This window comes from Poecilia formosa, unplaced genomic scaffold, assembly GCF_000485575.1.
Source record: "Poecilia formosa unplaced genomic scaffold, Poecilia_formosa-5.1.2 Scaffold9, whole genome shotgun sequence".
In the NCBI taxonomy this organism is placed as follows: Eukaryota; Metazoa; Chordata; class Actinopteri; order Cyprinodontiformes; family Poeciliidae; genus Poecilia; species Poecilia formosa.
Genome location: NW_006799948.1, coordinates 1,590,323 through 1,613,465, shown reverse-complemented (window position 1 = coordinate 1,613,465; position 23,143 = coordinate 1,590,323). Strand labels below are relative to the sequence as shown.

At 37.4% G+C, this 23,143-nt stretch overlaps 1 protein-coding gene across 4 annotated transcripts in view; it reads right to left on the bottom strand.

Annotated features, from left to right (window-relative positions):
• The window catches only part of tafa5a (TAFA chemokine like family member 5a), a 159,084-nt gene that overhangs the window by 53,981 nt on the left and 81,960 nt on the right, over positions 1-23,143 (bottom strand). For 3 of the 4 annotated variants that reach the window (XR_478102.2, XR_478105.2, XM_007577908.2), the window contains exon 2: positions 17,156-17,305. Coding sequence is in view for 1 of the 4 variants with exons in the window: in XM_007577908.2 (XP_007577970.1) it covers positions 17,156-17,305 (150 nt within the window). In the remaining 3 variants the exon portion in view is untranslated. Of the gene's footprint in view, positions 1-17,155; positions 17,306-17,899; positions 18,080-23,143 lie in introns of those variants that run through there. The other variant, XR_001659503.1, reaches the window with a different exon arrangement.

Genomic DNA, 23,143 nt, shown 5'->3' with positions numbered 1-23,143 from the left:
GCTTTAAGGAGCTGTTCATTAAGCAAAGTTACAAGTTTATAAGACATGAATCTTCTCAAGGATCTATGTTTACCTTTGAGGTCTTTAGTCTCCAGCAGTTTAAAGGCAAATCTTCATGAAGGGCTTAGCTAGACAAGCAATAGAAAACTCCTTTGAAGAGCAAATGACTTTCCCACACACCAAATTTTACTGTGTTAAATCAACACTTAGATATAAATTTAACATGGTGCCTAAGTCTATTTGGTCCTCAGTAGAACTGGTGTTAATTTAACTCTTTCTACTCAATCTGTTGTTGAAATAACAGAAACATTTACTGTGTACTACTTTTTCTGCTTCGACTGAATGGCAGTCTGGGCGGTGAGTCATATCACCCTATTTAAGAATCGTCACCAGTCGGACTTTATGATTAGGCAGTCAAATCGTTTCATTAAGGAGCTACTTTTGTCAACAATGCAATGTTTTCATTAGCCGCAACGCGACAATGTTTTAATTAATATCTAGGAGAGTCGAGCCATTTTCTTTTTAGTGCTTAAACTGTAACAACACACAGGGACAGCCTCTCCCAGAGGGCCAGACATAAAAGCAAGCAATAGAAAACTCCTCTGTAGCCCAACTGAAATTATCTTTTTCTGTGTGCTCATGCTACCCCTTGATGTAACAGCAACCACAGCATAAAACCATCATACCAAATTTAGATCTGGCTGTTGCATTTCTATATTAAGGAGTTACTCTTTTTGCAAAGCTGAAAATGTACAACACCAGTGAAAGTGAGACAATACATCATTAGCAACTAAGCTTTAGATCAAATTAAGATTAAAGCAACACGGTTTGGAGGAAACAACGCAATTCTCCTGCTGAATCAATTTTTTTTTTTTTTTTTTGTCGTCATTTTCCTCACCAAGTCCTTGCCATCAGCCGGTGCATCCATCCAGCCGAGTGCACCCAGCTGCACTGCAATTACAGGTGGGTGTCAGAACGGTACACAACAGCGAAACGCATACATTATTAAATGAACCCGTGTTTCTGATGAAATTGCTAAGCCAGCCAATAAAAGGTAAATTACCAAAGACAAAACGGTGCGGAGAATAAGAGCGCAGGGGAGAGGGAGAGAGAGAGGCCTGCCCAAAATTGCATTGCATTAATGAACATCATCATTTCTGAAAATGGAGAGGAAACATAGAGTTGCACCTATCAGGCCAAGACAGAGTGAGGATACGCGAGCGTGAGATGGAACACAACATTGACTACCTAATTATGCATTTTATCATTTCAGTCACAATAGAGTGCATCCCTTCTTTAGTTGCCCAGTGTGCTCGTGCAGCTGTTCCTCCGCCGCTTTAATGAGGAAGATAAAGAATAATCACAACCGTGTTATATTTACATCCACTGACCAACCAAATTGCTTTCTGCTGCAGCGCCACGCGTACACAGATATTTTCCCAATCACGCCAAGGCCGTACACTCAAGGTTCCCTCTTATTAGAAGCAACTAAAACACAAAATGCATAAAAGCAATTTATTTCATCTCGTTTTCGTCCATCATTAGGGCCCATGCGTGCTGAAAATGAGCCAACGTGAGCTTAATGGGATCATACAAGGCGGTGGGTAATTGCTTTCACTGTGATGCTGCTTGTGTTTGGACAACATAAAGACTGGCTCAAATGACCTCCCAATCCTCCTGCTCATGTTGACTTTCTCCACATCGTCCCCGGCATTCCAGCCGAGTGCAGATTCTTGACTCTACACAGAAGTGTACTATAGAGCCATGCTGAAGCACTCGCACGCCTCCAATCTTTTCATACGCTGTCTCATTAAAACACCAAAATTAGCTGTATTTGACAAGCTGCGTTTCCACTGACCATATCATTTTTCAATTTGACATTTTGAAAATAAATGTGCTTAATTGAACACAATTTTGGGGAAAAAAAAATCATTCTATAAAATGTTTTGACACTAGGATGAGGTGGTTTTTCGGCGTGTCGAAATTAGCAATGGAAACACTTTTCAGCATCACACAAGTCAAAAGATGCAAAAAAAAAAATCTATAAAATATGAATTGTATTTCTGACAAATACCAGAATTAACTCAGACATCTACAGGCAGAGCAGTTTGCCTGTTCCACCTCGCAAAATAAACTGCAGATCAAGCTCAATCAGATTGGATAAAGTGTTTTCTAACATCGGTTTTCAAGTCTTGTTAAAGATTTAGATTGGATTCATTTCTGGACTTAATTAGGCCTTTTAAATACATTTAAACCAATCACTGCAAAAACACAAAATCTTAAGTATTTTTGTCTAGTTTCTAGAGTGAAATAAAACACTTGAAATAAGACAAAATTAGTTAAAGAACCTTTCTGTAAGATATGAAATCTTCATACTAGTTCTACTGGCAAATTTGTTCACTTACAACATGGGAAAGTAATCTACCTGTGGAAACTATTCAGTTTTATCAAAATCCAAGAATGATTGACTTGTAAAAAGCAACTATGTCTTGCAGAAAAGTTCTGCTTTAGCTAGTTTTGTCTTATTTAAAGCATATAAGGAGATTTTAACTAGAAACTAGACAAAATACTTGGCAAAATTTTGTGTTTTTGCCGTATTGTATTGTGGTTCTGGTCAGGCTTGAAGTTGTTTGCCAACTCCAACAGGCTTCCATCCAAGACTGCCCAACATTTGGCTCCACCCATCTTTCCTTCAATGCTAACCAACTTCCCACAACATGAGGACGCCTCTGCCATGTTTAACCACGGTGATGGTGCTTTCATGGTAATAAAAAGGGTTATTTTTAACCAAATTTTGTGTATTTTCTATCCATTTCACATCTATGCACAATTGTGTGCTGGACCATACAACAACTCAAATAAAAAATGCATTAAAGTTTGTGGTTTTGAACAAAATGCGGAAAGTTAAAGGAGTACGGGGAACTTTTTCACTCTGCTGGTGCCCAATACACCAAAGCATTCATCCAACCATCTCTGGCTCTTAAAACAGAAAAGAACAAAAGACTACCAGTAATCACATGAAAGGAAGATAAGTGGGAGCATGAGTGTGGAGATGTACACCGCGGGGCTCTGACACCCATCATATGGAATCAGCACCTCGTGAGTAATGGGGGTTAAAAAGAGAAAAGCGGCTCCTCGCTCACGGTGCCAGATGGGCTCGCGTGTGTGTTGGATCGGAGCTGGGAAGTGAGTGAGTGAACGAGTGAGTGAACACTCGCAGCCCCGTCTTGGCAGTTGCCTCCGTCAGCGGCAGAAATCAAATGGCACGCGGGGCTCGAAAGTTGATTGGCCCGCCTCATCTGAGCCTCCATCAGGAGTTGGCAGGAAAAAGTGGCTTTGCGATCCAAAATGCTAACATGCTTCACAGAGGTTGTCACTGACTGACGTTTTGACAAATACAGAAAATTACTTTAAAGAAAGCTGTCTTTCTACGTATGGTATCTCAATGTTTGCCAGAAGGGAACATTTTTACATCTGTGCGAGGCACTAAGAGATTGTAGCACTTTCGAAAATTCTTGATGGCGCCTGAAAGACTTGGGGATGTCAATGTGACATCCCGGAGGTGAGACGGGGAAGAAAACATGGGGAAATTGTGCACAAAGTACAGCAACTGCTACTTTTTTTTTTTTTTTTTTGCTGTAAATTGGATCCACCTTCACTAAAACAGATTCACATTCAATGTAAAATGTCTAAAAAAATACTTTAATAACATGGATGCACTAGTACTGCGGACATAAACACATAATTCACATACTATCCACTATGTTATCAATCAATTTTCAGGCCTCTTGTAAGATAACACTAACCAGTACCTTCCTATTCAGGTCATGCAGTCGTCCTATAAAAGGTTTTATCTTCGAACATATTTCACATAGTTTCTACTGGTCCATCCTGTGCTGTGTTATGAGATTGTTCCATGAAAACTGTCAATATTAATGGTTTTCATTTCTCACATTCCAGTGTAGTCACCTACAGGCACCTGAGATAAAAACCAAACGATCCCTTCTGCTAATATGATACAGATCTATACAAGTATGTGAATCATGCAGACAAAGTGACGAGGCAAATGCTGGTTTGAGATTCTTTCTTGGAGGATCATTTTGAGCAAAGGTCTAGCAAAGTAAAAAAAAATTATAGAATCATAAAATTAAATGATTTTTTTTTCTGTAGCAAAAGCAAAAACGATCCTTTCTATTGCTGTACTGTTTTATCTATAACATTTATTTCTTATTTTGATACATTTAAGTTTAAGTAATATTTTCAACTGTTTATTACAAAAAGATATTAATTTCTACAGTTCTAGATTTCATAGAAGGGATATGAGTATAACAAGATATTTCCGGTAGCAAATTAAGAGAAATGTTGCGAGTCGGTTTCAAAACATGGGTAACAGGTGGCGCCTCACTGGTTTTCACACCATGACTGTCAGGTTTTTTTTTCCCTTTTCATACCCTGTTTCCAAACAGACTGTTTTTAATTTCTTGTAACCGAAGTACAGCAGCCATCTTTCAGTCAGTTAGACAGGTAGACGAGGGGCACTGCTTCATTTCTGAAAAAACAAAGTCTCTCTGGTGCTTTCTCTGGCATCTCATTAAAGGATTTGAAACCGCAGGACGTGCTTGATGGAAATTTAAGCAAAAATTGCAACTTTGAAACCGTCGTTTCAAAAACTAGCTCATCACTTAAGAGACTACATGAGCCAACTCATATAAATGTGCACTTTTGGAATAAATACGTTATAATGACTATCAAACAAATAGTTTTGTTTTTCATCCATAAATCATATGAATTATTCTCAACAAAAGGGAACGGTCCCCCATCCCTTGCTGCCCCCCCATAAAACAACAGACTTATAATCTATGAAAACTGTCCAGAGGCAATAGTGGCAACTCTACTTTGATCAATAATTAAGTGTTGAAGATCTGAGTGCTGACTTTGGCGAAAATATATTAAGTCACATGTGTTAAATATTATGTTTTAATTTCTTTTCATTATTTATGCTGTGTCCTCATGAAACACTTTAGAATTTGAATAGTGCCAGATGCATAACATTTTGTGACAAGGGTGGGCATAATGGACGTTGAATTTCATCAGGACATTTGTGCTAATATTTTGATAATGATAAACTATTACATCATACCATCAACTTCCAAAACACCACCAAAAAAAAAAAAAAAAAAAAAAAAAAAACCTTGTGTAAAGGCGCACGTTGGTTCAGTCTAACACAGTGGGACTGCGCACAGCATAAAAAACTCTTGGGTTCCAAATGACACTCTCATATAAGAGGAGTGATGTCACTACAGCATCCCCCAACTTCAGCTAATAATTGAAAACATTTTGAGGAAAAACAATAAATTTCCTTTAATGTATTTTATGCCTGCTCAAGTTCAATCATTTCTATCAATTCTAATAACTTGTATTTTTATATAAATGATACACAAATGTGCTGTCATTTATTCCATTCCTTTCAGGACTTTGATTGGTATTGATGGCAAGGATATCCCTGCATTTGCTGTATCTTAATCTCCGGTTAAGCTTTTTGATTAGTAACACTGTTGTGTTTCTTGATGGTTACATAACCAGTATTCTCACACTTCCTGTTAAACACTTGCGAGATTTAACAGGAAGCATAATTTCTGTCAGATAGATGATTTATCTGTTCCTCGGTCACTGTGTCTCCGTGCCGGTTCCGTCTGCCCGACTCGCTTGACACCTTCCTACTGCTGTAAATCGTAGCCCGGGCCCCGTGTGGGTCCATCGAAGCAGTAATTCTTCATTAATTGCTCACTGCCCGTAGCCTGACGAACAGGCTTACCCTCTTGGACATGCATGTACACCAGAGGAGGGAGGGGGCGACGTTTCCCTTCCAATTAGGCCGGCGAGGCTTCGGTGGAGAGAGTGCGGGCCGTCAACCGAGACGGTGCCCGTGAGCAGACCTGTGGGGGACGCCGAGGACTGGCGGCGGCATTTAGGAAGGAAGGCGCGCAGTCATAACTGCTGCCGGATGGCGCTGCTGCCGAGGGAGGCGGCGGACATATAAAGAGGAAGTGAAGACATGAAAGACGTAGAGGTGAAGAGTTGTAGAAAATGAGGGTCAGAGGGGTGAGAGCTTGCCTTTTTCAATGTTTTCACACATGCTTATTTATTTTATTGCCAAGCTTGTAGGAGTTTCCTGTCTGCACGGTTTATTTCTGTCTGCGGTGCAGTAGGTGGCAGGAGAAGGCCATCAGGATAATTGGAAGCAGTGAGACCTGGTGTTTACCTCTAGAAATGCCTCCTTTCTGACTCCACACCAACAATAATCAACCAGACAAAAATCCTTTCTCCAAAAATATTACTTTTTTATTATTTTGTTACTAAATTTTGTCACACCTCAATAACTCTCGTTATTGAGCTCCTTTTTGAGCTAAATGTATTGTTGTTTATGTCCAAATATGGTATTATATAAAACATTAACTGGTTGACAATGTCTTGTACTTACTGTGTATATATATATATATATATATTTATTGCGTATATTTGGATGTAAATATATATTCTTTGTTGTTTTATTACTTGTTAAGAGGGTTAGTATGTGTTTTCCTTTTCTAAACCAAACTGACCTTAATTTTCAATGCAAAAACTAACCCCTCATTTTTTTGTCTCGTTTCTAGTCTAAATATGTTAGTACACTTGAAATCAGACAAAACTAACAAGTAGCATTTAAGAGAAATATAGGGGCTTGTCTTAAGTCAACGATTCCATAATATCCAGTAAAATAAGCACTAGTTCCACTGGGAACATGGGAAAAATTTCATAAATGAAAAAATCTGCCAGTAGAACTCACTTTTTTTTAAATCAATATTGATATGATGTTTTTGCAGTGCAGTCTCAGTCTTTTGCAGACCATTTTCTTGTAACATAATGTTAATATAAACTTTACATTTTAAACATCCAACACTAGAACAGGTACAAATTTTAAATGTCCAAAATAAGTAAACAAAACAATTGAAACAACAAATAAAATGGACACTGAAGTCTTTGTAAGTAAAACTGACTTTCAAAAAAAAGACGCTAGTTGAGACCAATGAACCAAAGACTTGTCATCCAGTCTTTGGTAGAAAGAGAGACATAAGGATAACAATCATGCAAACAAACATGATGCTACCAAATCCCAATTTAATATGCACTAATTTATGATCGAGTTGAGTTGAAATGTGAAAAAAGCTTACCTCTCACTCTAACTTCTACATTGTAGCGCTGCATTAAAAGACAGCCTGTCATGGCTTATGCTTTTGTTACATGTGTATTCTGTGAGGACCTTGTGAAAAAAAATACATAAATAAAAAGAAAGATGGGGGACAGGTTTGTTCCTGCAGATTTATAAGGCTGCTGTGTCCAGAGGAGTCCGATGGGCTGAAGTGATTGGCGCTCTGGCCTTGCTAAGAATCGTACTTTATGAAGAGCTCCACAATACTTCAGTGCAATTGCCTGATGGCTCATTTGACATCAGACAAAGCACACGAAGGCAATCTACTGAGGCAACATCCCTCTTCATGAACTCTCACTACAGAGTGGGTCTTCAGCAGAGCCATTACTGAACGAATCAGCACAAAGCTAAGCAAAAAAAAAGGACTTGTAATTCCTTTGTTGTTTTTTCTCTTTCTACTGGCTAACATTCGCTGTTGCTGGGGAAATATCAAAAATACAAGCTGCAATATAAGGGCTAGAGAAAGGATAGATCACATTACTAAAAATTTCAGGGTAAGTGCTTGGGGCATAGCTAATATGACTGCTTTATTATATCCGCTGATGCGTATCAAGCACTTCAAGAGAACTTCAGTGGCCACTTTCTCATTCCACGTCCATTAATAAAACGCAACGTACACAACAATGCCTTGCCGAGGCCCTCTGACGTTATCAACGTCTCGGCTCTTTGGAACACCTGGGCGCACTTCATCACATTACGGCTGCAAATTTATGAATGCAGAGGTTTCAGTGCAGACAGGATGCATGGATAATGCAGCTTCATTAACAGAGAGCGTAACCGCTTTGCCTGAAAGTGTTATGGCATCTGTGTGAGCTATAGAGCTGCATCGTCGGGATGTTAAATATTTACTGTTAGTGTGGCAGAGATTAATTATTTCTGCGGGCGCTTTAATGGAGAGGAGTAATCTTCATGACTTTTTGCGCCAAGACCTGGTAGTAATAAAAGAAGATTGAAGAAATCTAATGGGAAAAACTAAAAAATGAAAGCATGTAGTGTAAATTATTTTTTTTTTTCTGATTGAAAATGACATATGTTTTTTCCCCAGCAGATTTTAAACCGACATTAAATTTATGTATACAGTCACAACATTAAAATCAACCTATTTTTTTTCTTTTTTGTTTTGATGACAAAACAAAAAATGCAGCTTATTAATATCTTGAAAGGTTAAATAATTCCTGAGGAGGAAGCTCAAACCATCTATTTCAACGATCATATCCAAGACTTCTGGGTCTCTCTGAGACTTAAAGACGAGCGGCAAAAGCAAAAGAGGTGGATTAGCAGTTCTTGCTAACCGCTGGTGTTTTCAACAAGGACATGCTACTATGCAACTATGAAATATTGTTTCCGGGTCTTGAATACTGAGTTGTGCAAAGTTTCAAAGTTGTTGTCGTTTCAACAACTTAGAAAATACATGGCTAATATGAGTAACAATTTAATTTCCCTTTGGGATAAATAAGGTATTTTTGAACTGATTTTAATTTCAATGAATAATATGCTGGCTGTATAGAACAAAGAGTAACAAGAAAGATAGCTCAGTTTTTAGGAAAAATTTCCAGATGCAAAAGAAACGGGCAGACATGACAAAAAGAAAACAAAAAATTTAGCTTACACATACATTTGTACTTAATAAATATTGTTTTTTCTTTTTATTAACAAGGAAAACTATCATGTTACGCATTTTGGTTTTGAATATTTGCAAAAAATACAGTCGTACTGTTTTATTGTTACCCGTCCTTGCCTTCGTAATCACTGAAATAGCTTGAGATCAATGAGTTAAATCGTCACCCATCATGGATGCAGCACACAGAGCTGAAGTCATAGTCACAGTTTAAAGCTGAATCTATAAACTCTGTTCGCATCTTCCTTTACAAACAGTCATGTATTTTATTATAGTCGAGCAGTGTTTATGTTTGCCTCCCAGTTGGAGTGCAAGTTGGGATATTAACGACCATTTAAAATGAATATAGTTTAAAATAGCTAAACAAAGATATCTGTTGCTATACAGAGAAATGATTTGTATGGGGAAAAAAAACTAAAATACCACATATAGAGGATTGGATGTTTACTAAAAGAGACATTTGCAATGTCGAGATAAAACAGTGAGCGACAAAGAAGCCAAAGTTAAGGAAATTGTTGAAAAATCTTTAGAAAACCTGGAGAACTCTAGATTAAGACTACTTTAAAGAAAAACAGAAAAATCTGACTTAGAAGGATAAAGATATTTTTTAAAACAAAAAGCATTGAGATTTGAGTAGCTTTTCTACAAAAGATTCAGCTCAGAAATGAGCCACGCACTTCCTCTTGAGAGCACTGTGGCAAAAATCTTTAAACTTACTCACTAATAATTGTTTTGTTGCTAATAAATGCTTTTACTACATTTTTCCAAGTCACCATTTATTAATAGTAATAAAAAAAACAACAGGTTAGTTTCTCTATTTTTTTTTTCTTTCTAGAAACTGTGAAAAATGGATTTGACTTATTGAGGAATTCAGCAGGGAAGAAGCCACAAAGCAACATAATGCAAGGTTAATGGATGTGAAACTTACCGTAACTCTCGCCACCTTATAAAAGCCAGAGCACAACACTTTGCATTATTTTTATGCTAATGGGCACCTCTTGTCAGCCGTTTTTCACCCAAGGGGAAAACAGAAACTTTCTTTGTTATTATATAATTTTTTTTTTTTTTTTTTTTTTCTGCTCGTCGCACAACAAAACACAAATTCGGTATTCGTGTGCGAGCTCGGAAAAACTCGCAAAGAGGCGTTTTGATTCTGGTCTCTCTGGAGAGAAAGTTGTACAACAATATTTTCAATAGATTTACATTATTCAGTAAGGAGGAAAAAAAGTAAAATGTTACAGAAAAAAAATGCTCAGTTGTGGGAGTTTCTGTTTTACATGATGTAAAACAGTTGAAGTTGCTTTAGCTTTTAAACAATAATCCTGATTTAAATATTAAAAGGAAGGGAAAATATAATTCTTAAGTGTATAAATCATTACTTCCAACTGTACATTAAGTATTCCCTATCTTGTAAATTGAAATGTAAAACACAATCCTATACATTTCTTATAATTTTTTTTGGTGCATGAAACATCACATACCTGAATTTAAATGGAAGCCATTTCAAAAACACTAAACTGTGTGAAACAGAATGTTTCCAACATTGACAAAAATATATATTTTCTAAAATCAGGACTTGTGAAAAAAGTGTTTGCGCCCTTTGAATGTTTCTTATTGGTATATGAAAACATCATGCTGTTCTTCAAGAATGTAATCAAAGCTAATCCAAAGCTGGGCAGAGCTAAATAAACCTATAAGATGTAACAAAAAACTTAAAAGTGTGAGTTCATTCTGAAGATAGGACACAATTTTATTTAGAGGCACCATAAAAAAAGTTTACTTGTTTTAGATAAAAAAATAAATGAAACTCATATATTGTAGTTCCTTCTACTTCATAATTAAAATCAACTTTATGTTCATCTAAGTTGTTCAACAGCAAGATACATGAAGATGTTCACAAGACGGAACGTAAACGGGGGGAACTTGATTACAGGGACCGTTTTATCCTACGCGCGATTGGTATATAAAAAGCAGCATGTGACAAGTGACCCCGCTCCAGTTAGGAGGCTACAGCCTGTAAACCAGCACACCCAAGGAGAAGCATCCCACCTCGGGCTGCGGTCCCCATCTGCCTGCCCTCGCGCCCCGTGACAAGGCCGCAGCCCATGGTCATCAGTCTTAAGCCAGTGGAGTGTGTGTGCGATTATGTTAGGGTGCATGTGAGGAAACAAAAAATAATCCAAAAGGGAAGAAAAGGCAGTGGCAGAATGCCCTTACAAATTTCCGGCCCTGTAAAATGAGCTGGTTGCTACACACTTGCTAACCTTTCTTCAAAAAATAAAAATACTTTTTTTTTAAATTATCAAAAATCTTAATTTGTTGTGGGTTACTCAGATTTAAACGGATTCAGTGGAAAGATTCTCAAAAGATTTGTAGTATATCAAAAAAAAAAAAAAAACTCAACTGTCATGAGGATGCATTGACCTAAGTATTTTGAGGGTGATATTAAAAGGGATGGTATGCGTTTTCCAAGCACAAAGTGAAATTTTATACCACAATCAAGTAACTACATTAACTTCAGTTGTTAAAAAATTTCAATATCAAATATTACTTAAAATAATTTTTAGTTTGTAATTTAAGCCTATAAATTGGGGCTCTGTCTCTTTAAGAACTCCTGGTCTTTCTCAAACTCCGCCTTCAGGAAGTCTTCACAACATGGCTCCTCTATTAATGCTTGAACAATGGTTTTACCAGCACTGCACTGAAAAAAAATTCCTATAATGAGCTCAGCAGGTGCACAGTTCCACCAGGTGTTTGCTAATTGTGGCTGGCTAGTCTGAAGGAGCTGAGTGGAGAGGTCATGGGGGAAGAAGTGCTCTATAAGGCTTAAAGAAGAGCTGCACCTTGAAGGCGGGGCTAGTTCCACCAAGGTGTTTTCCATAGTTGAATAGTTGCCACTGGAAATGAAAGGATTTCTAAACCATGCATGAAAGAATCCAAGCAACACTCCAGGTGTGTTTTTGGTGAGGGAATAACAAATATTGACCTCAACATTGAAAGTGTGCCTGATTGGTTTGTGTCTGTGTGTTTTTTCCTGTTATTTTAACTATTTTCTCCAGTTTGTTCAATTAGAGTGTCAACAAATATTAAGAAATTTGAAAATATGACTAAATGCGGTCACTCTGTGCATATGTTTTTTATATGTTGTGTTTGTGGGGCTATAATTGAGGTTACACAGTCACAGTCAAACAGTTAACTAAACTTTAAGTAATAAATAGTTCATATCACATTTGTTGCATTTATTGCCATCAGAAAAGTACCACAAAATAACGTGATAAAACTTTAAGTCCAGATCGCCCATGCCTAGCAGTACATTCATTTTAATAGTAGCAGGGTTAACTTTACTTTCCAGTCTTAAATTGAACTGAATTTTGTTTTAGCATCTCATCATACGGTATCCCTACCTAAACAACAATCACACTGACCAGGAGTCTGCTCCTCCTATGTCTGTCGTCCCAGCAGCCCACTCAAGTAGGTGATTCGACTCCTGTCTAATACTCTCTCTCGGTCTCTTATCCTCCTAATACGAATCAGGATCAGCTCTTTAGAAACTCGTCAAGTACAGATGTAAAAGGGCTCGAGAGTATGAAATAGCAGTTACCAGAAAATGTACTTTTAGAAACTAGATTGCAATACAGGACATGAATGGGTAGGGGCATGAAAGACATACAATCGGAGAGAAAGCAGAGGACCACAGGAATGAGTGTCTGTGTAACAGGAAGAGTAGATAAAGGAAGACAAGAGGGGGAAGGAGAAAGGGATAGAAGACGCAGAGAATGAAAGAGCACTTTATTCCACAGAGCTGCAGTTCTTAGGGGATTTCTTTTCCTTTTTTTTCTTATATCCTGAGCTAGTTCCCTTATCGTGTTGACGACTTATCTCACATTTTCTCCTCCTCAAGGCAATAAACAGACACAAAGGAGCTGGAGGGGTAGGAAATGCACAACAACAAAAGAGCGACTCTTCGGCACTCCCTCTGTTTTCATTATCAGGTGCGGTGTGAGACTTTTGATGGAGCTCCGGATTATCCTGCGTGCGCCGGATGACCGATGCGAACGGCATCTGAAGCATGAAGGACACCGATCATGTCAGCCAAGGCAAAGGCACATTACAACTGTGAGCAGACCTCAAGGACTCCAGCAGATTAAAACTGATTGAAATTCCATTTGTGGCATTTGACGCGGGTTTATTTATTTATTTTTCCGTCCCCCGTCAGGTCCCTCTCTCCTCCCCGCAGTTTAAATGCCCACCACTGTGAGCCGAGCCTGCCCTCCGAATAAACAAATGAGATTGCATTTGTGGAGGCAGGCGTCTCCACGTTGCATAGCAATAATATCAAGCTGTGGGATTTTGTAATATCAACCAAAACAAATGAGTGTGTGTGTGTGTGTGTGTGTCTGTGTGTATCAACTCTAACGTATTAAAAAGGCACACACAAGTCCACACACTCTCAAAATAAAAGGCCAAATTCCGACATAAGTTTTATGGAGATACAACTACAGAGCAGCGTGTTGGGCTAGAATGTATTGAATTTCCACAATAAGCAGATGGTAGTATGCTTTCAATGTGCAGCAATGCCAGAGTTTTAATAGTGACTTCAAACATATTATGACCTAAGCCGTTTGAATTGAACCTTAACTGCCAAAAACAAAACAAAAAAAAACCCCATAAGATTCAGTAGATTTGTTTCCATTTTTGCAATCACAGTATTTCCACAAATTAAGAAAGTCAACTAAGATCACATGTGAATAAACTTGTTCACGTGATAAATCTTTAAAAAACACACCACGCCATCATCCTCTCGCTACTTCCTGTCATCTTCTTAGTGGCCTTTCCAAAATGTCAGATTGAGCAATGATCTAGTCAATGGAAATGCAACCAGTAAAAAAGCGTAACAGGAAATGCTGTTGGTGTGTGGACAACCAAGTGTACCCCACGTTTCAATAAGTTATACATCCATCTTAGCCAAAAGAATCCAAAGTAGTTCCAAGGACTTTATCAGTCCTTGGTATCTTTGAGGTTTGCACTTTGCCTTGGCCATTGCAACATCTTTTTTTGCCATGTTGCGCATTTGTTGTTGTGCTTGGGGAGCATTGTTCTGTTGATTCATTTGCCAAGCCTTAGCTATCAGACAGATGATTTCACCTTTGACTTTAAAAACATCCTGTTTTTAAACAAACGTGAAAAATGCCATTTGTTGGCAGTTAACCTGAGAAGCAAAAAGACCTTTACCTTTTAAGACTATTTCCAGTCTTTCAAAGAGTGGATAACCTGAAACGATGAAACTCTGCAGCTAAGTCGATAAATGTTTACCTCTAAAAAATAATGTTGAGAATTCAACAGTTTAGAAATATGCTTTTATGGTTTCACAGTTGAACTGCCACCAAAAATTGCTTCTAGAATGTCACTGCCGATGTCTTTACACGTTGATATTGTGTTAGCATATATTATATGCTCCAAACTGGCCAAACTCCTGACTGAATAATACTCGTTAATTATGAGGCGCCCACATTAGCATCACCTGCTTGCTCATTTTCTGCTTCAATGGTTCTAGTTACAGTTTTGTGTGTTTAGCAGGGTCATGGATAGAATGATTAAAAGACCTATAATCTGGTTTGTGAAGAGATTTATTATTATTCTTTTTTTCCCAGGCTAATTTTATTCTGCACATCTCAGTTTTGGTTTTTCAGTGACAGAGTGAAAACTCTGTACAGAAAAAGCCATTTTTGCTTTTTCTGTATTTTTTTTTACTATTAATATTTTTAATGTTTCATAATAAAAGCAGCTAAACATTCAATTCAACCAGAACCTAGAGAGAGAGAGAGAGAGAGAGAGAGAGAAAATACACAATTTAAATTTACAATTACTGCTCTCTGAGAGAAATTGGAATTGGCTAAAATTGGATTCAGCATCTCTAATACACAGAGTAAACATGTTGCAATATGCAGCATAAAACATAAAAATGCTGAAAGCAATTTTAGTCAGATAACTACAATATTAACAATGCCATTATTTGTTAGATAGTTTCCTGTACAAAGCAATTATTTCTGACATACAATTTGCAATGAAAGTCCAAACATAAAATTGTAACAGTAGTACACCGGCTGGAAGGAAGTGATGGGTATTTAGAAAGAAAAGCTTTTGGTGTCAAAATCAGTATGAATTACTTTGACATATTTTATTTAACTCGATCTATCTGAATGTGATTAGTTTGCCGGGACCCAGTCATGTCTGTCACCTTGCACTGAACAAATTAAGGTTGTTTTTACATCTTTGGCCAAGTGTATGAATCTATTGCTGTAAGTAAATGTCCTGTATTGATGCAGAGTTATCAAATACATTTGTAATTCAGTACATTTATGTCTGTGTTTAAAAAGAAACGTTTTATGTCAATGCTTTTCTGTAATACAGTATAGAAAGGTACTGTAATACATTACTTTTATCATCAGCCATATTAGTATCGACTGATAATAAATCTCAGGTATCTGTATCGGTATCGAAATTGAAAAAAGAAAGAAAAAAAAAAAAGAATAGTAAAGCAGTTTACTATTCCCTAAACTGCATGTATATTTTATGCTGTTAAAACAGAAAGAAGTCATCTTTTTGTCGGTCTTCCATACAAATTCCACCCACTTATGCAAGCAGTACAGTGATGTGAGGCCAATTCCTCATGTAATAGGCGGGTAAGATCACTCAAACAGAGCACCAAGGACAAAAAACCACTTCCAATTGGGTGTACAACTGAGAAGTCACAGTTGAATAACAGCCAAAACAAGACATCTAAAGCTACAGCTCACTGCTGGTCCATCTCGGTAATAGAGGCATTTACTCTACCCTCACCTGAGCACACGACATCCTCTCCCACCCTGGGTAGAGGCCACATCACGAGAGAGTGACAGCCTATTTAAAAGGCAGTTGAAGTTGAGATTGTATAGGGTGTTGGAAAGTATTTGCTCCCTTACAGATTTTTTCTGATTTAGCTTTTGGGTAGAGTAGCCAAAAATTGTACACAAGTAAAAATAGCACAACTTGACCATATTTTTACTTCAGTAAAAGCAAGAAGTAGCTGTCCGAGAAATTATTCATGTAAGAGAGCAGAATAACTTCAACATATTTTTACTCAAGGAAAAAAGTAAAAGCAACGCAAGAAATTACTCAAGTAAAAGTAAAAAAGTATTTGATAAAAAGGCAGCTCAAGTACTGAGTAATATTTGAAAACTACATCATCAAATGGAACAAAATATAAAGTTATGTAGACATTTTGGTAAAGGCCAGGATGAAAATAATTCATGTAAGTAACATAATTACAAAATAACTAAAATCAGGTGAAAGAAACACATTTCCAAATCAATTTCTTTCAATGTAAAACTTATAAATCCAACGGTTAGATCAATCTTGTTCTTCATTCACTGAAGTTATTCGCAGTAGGTGAAGTATCCAGAATTTTACTCAGGAATAGAAATACTCCATAATAAAATTTCCAAAGTAAAAGTAAAAAGTACAGCGTAAAAAAAATACTCCTAAAAGTACTTTTTTTTCAAAAAAGGAAACTAATTTTAATCACTTGATTTAAAGGCAATCTAAAACTGAAATGTTTACGTATTGCAGCTGTACACATCAAGGACGCCCACCAAAGGAACCTTAAAATAGGGTCTTGCTTCAGAAGGACTTAAATTAGCCGTTTTTCAAATCAGTACCCATCCCAGCTAGCCGATTGGATAGCTCATAAGAATGACAACAAGAATGAAGAAAATTATTTCCATCTGTGCTGAAACATATTATTACAGTAATGGTGTCACTATTCAAGGAAAAAATAAGCCCATCTGTTAGTGTGGGATTTTGAAACTCCCCTGAAGCGGCTTTAGCAAGTGACTCAGCCGTAAATAGATTTGGTGCAGGTCTTAGTAACATAAAGGCAGCCCTAGTGATCCACTTTGCTCCTACATTGTTGCAGGTTTATCCAGCTAAACCCTAAACTAAATAAGTGGGGAAAAAAAAGGTCAAACCTTACAGCAGCTGTGTGAAAAACTGTTTACACAGTTGAACACTTGGATACGGCTTTGATTTTACATGTAATCTCAACGTGCTTCAAAGCCAACACATCTCTCCACTCCAGTCAAACATGCCTCGGGAGTAGCATGCTCATGTTTGAGTAATTTTCACTCAAGTGAAACTACATGCTGGATGGAACTACTCAAACACTAAGTGGGCCTTAAAAACAAAGCAAGCAAAGCCAGGATCTCGCCCCCGCCCTTCTCCCCTGCACCCACCCAACCCCTGGCTCCTACCGTCCACACAGGCAGGTCTGGCTCTTGTAGTTCCGGCGATCTGGCCCTTCTTACAGGCGCAGCGGGCCGTCTGCCTGGCGATGGTCCGTCGTGGTTGGCTGCTGTCCTTGTTCAACGTCACAATCTCGCATGTCCCCGCTGCCAGCTGGCCTGGAAATGACATTGCACCACAGCATGGGAGGTCAGGGAGATGCAATCATAAACAGGACAGAATAAACTAGCCTGTTTACTCTGTAAAAGCCTCCATTTTGATTCATGTGAATCCAGGAAGGCCTGGTATTTTCCTCCAACTTTACTACAGCTCAGGGAGAAAAGGCGGTAACTTCATAATCTTAAACAATTATAGAGGAGGTTAGAATTTTCCACACCTTTCTTAAATTAACAGTATTATCTAAATAGTATATTTTTTAACTTAAAATCAAACAAATCTGTAAGTGTCCAAAAAAAAGTTTATTAACCTCGTAGCCTCAGAGTGCAGAATAGGAATGCAAGTTATCATTAATGATTTAATCTAAAGTTGATAGTTCTTATTCTGTGACTACAGATTAATTGATAAGCGGCAACTTTCTTTTAAACGTTTTCTTTAGTATCAAGAGGACCAAATGTCTTCCCATTACATAAAGGGCTGCATTAAGAATATACTAAATTTTAAAAAATATTTCAACTTTTTTGTCAAGCTGCCTTAAATACTGACTGAATAAACATAAATTGGTGCTTTTCTCGCATTTTAAAACTTAAACAGACCCTCAAAATCAACCGTGCTTATTAACAATTTATCAGCGTTTCCCCCTCTTTTTTCCGTCATCACATTCTCGCCTTTGTAGCATTTCGGTAATTTTTGGAGTGAGAAGTTGACACTGCTCGTCACGTAGCACGGCTGAATGAGCGCTATTAAGGTGAAACTTAAAGAGCTTCATGTCGAGTGTTTATATTTAAAAACAGAACCGCATACAAAGCTTCTTGCATCCCACACCGGACTCTTGTTTACCTCGTTTGTCTTTCCTGTTCTGGGACCCGCCGCCGCCATCTTTAATTCTGCATTAATCGGTTCCGCTTAAGCTAACAACTGATTCCGTCAGCGGCGCCCTCTGCAGGATGGCGGCCAAACTACAACATTTGAATAAGGTCGAAGAGGACGTTATCTGTTAAACTAATTTTAATTTAATAAACCATTAATCGACTATTAGTCGTAAATCAATCAATTGTTTGCATCCTTAGTGCAGACTCAATAATTAATAATTAGATTGAGCCTCTTTTGATTACATTTTAGCATTAGCCATTAATTATAATAAATATGATGACCTTGACATAAAGTACAGCCAAGTTGGATTTTCTTGACTTCTGCATCAATTAGATAAAGAAACAGGGAGATTACAAATAATCAAAAGGATATCATTATAATAAGGATATCACTGTTCAACAGTGTTCTCCAGTCGTATGCATTGAGATTAAAAGACAAAGAACAAGTTCAAACAACAATTCCATACCTAACTAAAATCTCCAAAACTTTGTAGAATGATGTTCAGAAACCCACAGAAACTTTGAGACATAATTCCTAAAGACAAGTCTGGCACATATTCAGCACTGCACATAGGTGATTTTCTTCAAGTGAAGTGGGACAATTTGTCAAAGTGGGTGAAAACGTAAACAGTCAGCATGGATCCAAAATATTTAGCTGTTTGCCAGTCAGCTAAAGTTTGAGGGAATTTCTTTTTCAGCATCAAAGTGAGTGTGCGCATAAAATAAAATAAAATAAAATAAAAAAATAGTTTAGCCACTGTGCTGAACTAAATTTGATGACAAAAACAATGTGGGAGTTACCTTTATCTATTCATCATGGAAATACCTCACTTTTTCTGGGGGGAGTAGAGATTTTTTTAAACAATAATGTTCTTGAAAATAAGAGATTGTGTTAAATGAATGTGAACTTTGCTCCCCCACCCCCAAAAGTAGGAGAATTATTAATTTTAAAAAGCTCACAACTAGTTCAGGGAACCACATCATGTATGGGTGTATTTTACAAATTAGAAGTGTAGACTTTTTTTTCCCCCAGATACAATGTTTTCTGTTGAGCTTAAAGTATGAAATCACAGCACAACAAGCAGGTTAAAGATTTAAAGAGACCAGATAAAATCTGTTATTTTAACAGACTTGAACTGCTTGACTAAGCTGCTTGGAAGCCAACAGAGAAACTCACAAAAGTTGCTTCGCACTTGAAAACACACCTAAGGGCAGTAATAGAAAAAAATGCTTTCCATTTCCAGGGACCCAAACACGGCCTGTAAGCTGTTTGCCATAAAAGGCTGCCTCCAATCAGCACACCTATATCCAGGTAATGTACCCATTACCCATGAAAGGAAACGCATGAATACTGATGAAGTTTGTAATTGCTGCCAAGACCCACCATCTTGCCCACGCGCATATTTCCATGTATTCAATCAGGCGACCTTTGACCTCGCAGCCGGGCCCTTGCTGCTCACAAATTAACCTTTGTCTGTGTGTGGAGGCCCCAGGGTGCAATTCCAGAGAGGCTTATCAGGACCTAATTGTGATTGGCAAGAGGATGGAAACTGTGATTAAATCTGGACTTTAGTTCCCGACACTTTGGTGGCTAGCTTAATGAACTGAGCTGTGCGGGGTCACCCCCAGGGTAATGGGGATCTATCAGGATTCATCCACACAGGTAGCTGTGGCGATCACGGTCACAGGATAAGAACTGAGCAGTAGAAATGTAGCCTGTTATTTGGAATTGTGATTTTTTTATATATATATTTACTTGCATTTCACCAGCAGAGACAAAACTTGTGTTTTAGCGTTTAAAACGTCGTCAAAGTCCTCGGTCTGCGTCTCAAACTCAGACGAGTGCTCGACCGTTTGCTCCTTCAGCATTTCATTCCCGTTGTGGTTTTTGGTACCTGGAGTTTCATAAGGCAGCTGTCTGCCTTACAATATTTCATATTGATCAAGTGTCAATTTGTATCCAGCTTGAAAATATTTTTGGAACCGCTTTGCAAACGCTCTCTCCAAACTAAAATAAGAACCGCAATCAATGGAAATATGATGTAATAGAAAACCTCCCCGAAAAAATAATGTAAAATTAAAGTTACTAAATAATTAAGTATTTTTTTGAGACTAACAAATGCACACTGGCCTCACTCCGCCTCAAAACAAACAAAACTGTGTGATGAAAAAAAACAAGTTTTACTCAAGAGAAAGATGGAAAATTACGGGTTTTTTTTTTTTTTTTTTTTTTTTTTTTTTACATCTATTCAGGTTGATGAGCTGATAAGTTGATAAGCTGGTGTTAGTGAACAATTATGCAAAATGCAATTTAGCAAATCAGAATTAAAAACATGTAGATTAGTAGCACAAACATGAAAAATACCAGTAGACATACTCCAACAAAACTCAGATTAGCTACTTTTTATGATGTCAGAGGAATGTAAAACCTTGGGAAGGTCCATCACTGCAGATTATGTGATTACATTTTTGACTGAGCTTTTATTTTCCCCATTAAAGGTTTTGTGATTAAAGAACAAACTTGAAAAGTGGCTAAATGTAATTTTAATAAAATCCCTTGATTCAATTTATTATTTTTATGAACATTTTCGAAGACAATGAAAAGAATCACGCTAATATTTTTTTTTTTTTTTTGGACACTAGGTGCCTTTTTTGCTAATTTCAGACTCAATTTTACACCATAAAATCTTAAGTGGCTCAAAACATAAAGCAGCTTGATGAATTATTCAAACTTTAAAACACATACCCAACATTGGCAAAACATAATACAGCTTGAGAAAAAGAGCTAATTCTGCTGCAAAATACAATCAAGCTACCAGCATTCTCAACATTTCTCTATATGTGTTTGTAGCTGCAAATGAAATATATTTTTCTGTTATGTCTTTAATACCGAATAAGTTGCCGAATAAGCTATATTAGCATCTAAATCTCTGTGCAAATGGCCCAAACGGCCTGCTTTCTGTCTCTGGATCCCATCCACTGCGACAAAGTCGACAGACTGTTTGAATGTCTTATGTAATCTCACAGATCGTGTGGCGCTGACGCACCATGTGTGAAGTCAACAGGCTCAAAGACTTTGGCTGATTAGAGACCGCAATTCTCGGTTGTTCTGCTATCTCGAGTTGTTGGAGCTCATTAATAGACTCCATTTTATCAAACACTGGCCTTGTTTTCTGCTGCCACAGACGTAACTACCCGACGACGGCATTCGCTTCTTTTTCATGTTGCTGGATAACTGGGCATTCTTTTATACGGAGATGATAATTAAGCTAATTTTAAACTCACTAAAAAGCGAAGGAGAAAAGAAGTCAGTCTGAGCTGTCGCCTTGCTGCTTGGACCTCTTTTTTTTGGGGGGGGATGAACAGCAATTAAATTTCAAATGATTAATAAAGAATAAATCTAAATTTAAGCCAGTCGACGGTTGTTGTTGTTTTATTACTTTGGAATGTTGAAGTAGTTTTAATTGCAAACGACAAATTTTGTACAAGGGTGAAACAAAACTGTATATATTCTATGGATTGTACACCAGTGGAGTCCAATTTTTTTATTTAATTTCCACTGTTAAGATCAAAATTAAGTTGAGAGAGCTTGAGGGCCACATTTCTTTAAAATTAAAACTGAAAAGACATTTGTTGTTTTTATCTAAAATAAAAAAAAACTAGCTAAATTTTGTAGAAAAGGAATCTGAGAATTGTAAACTTGTTCTTGCTCAGTTACTACCTTAAATGACAGGTAAAGAAAAAGTAAATTTTGGAAAAATATTTAAGTGTAATCAACGAAAACAGACACATTGTTAATGAGAGAAAAATGATTTGTATTGTGCAAAAATAAATGCTTGAGAAGATTTGATTTAATCACAGATTCACTCCATTCTTCAATCATGGACTAATGGGACCAAACAAAGTCATCCACACTCTGGACATGAGTCATAAGGAAATGTTTATCTTCTCAAATATTCTAGATGTTACAGAACAGTCTGACTCGGTTGCGTTTGTTCTGATTTATTCTTCTTGTAGACTTTTTTTGTTGTGATTCTCTCCGGTTTTGGATGTGTAGCTGGGAGGAGTTTTGCTCTGTTTTGACTTTTTGTCAGCTGTTGTGATGCGTAACCTTGGCAACGAGGTGTTTTACAAATGGGAGCTGACTGGTGTCCTGGAACATGACCCCCCAAAACTGAAGCAATAAATGCATTTCCAGGAGAGCAAATCTTAATGAAAGCCTTTTGGTAACTATGGATACAGTTTTTAAAAAGTTATTACAGTTCTTATTCATCCAGTTTCATTTCATCTACTGCAACTTATTAGCCATTAAACACATTTACATTTCCATGATATAAAACAATCAAGTTAATTCCAGATTCAGTTGTGTTATTCCACAGAGTCCTGCGTTTCGGTTAAAATACTCAATGTAACTGTTCAATTCTTTATATTTGAAGGGGGAATTATAAATATTTAAGAAAGACTTCTTAGGGGAAGTGCACAATTGAGTGCAGGCACACATGTCTACAACGTATTCCCCGGTTTCAGCATGAGTAAGAACTTCAAGATGGGCTCGTCTTTGTATCCCAGTAATGTGAGAATTGACTCGCTCCTTCTTCTTTTTTTTTTTTAAGTACAAATTGCTCCGAGCATCCTCGTGGCACAGCCTCCAGAGCGCAGCGCAAAAGGGGGCCGCATGCATACCGAGACTGATATCGTGCAAACTAAAGGCCAGAACGCATATAAAAACAAACAAAAAAATGGGGTCAGTCCTTCGAACGAAATGGCAAAAGAAAACAACCAGAAAAGGGGCAGACCAGACGAAACGTAGCGCCAGATTTCTACTAAATTAAAATTGTTTAGTGGCTGTTTATTGCCACTTTTTATTCATGCAAAGTAGCAAGATGTCATCCAATTTATCCACAGCCATCTCATGAATAATTTGGATCGCGAAGACGGAGTGGGGGAGGGGCGGAAACAAGGCAAAAA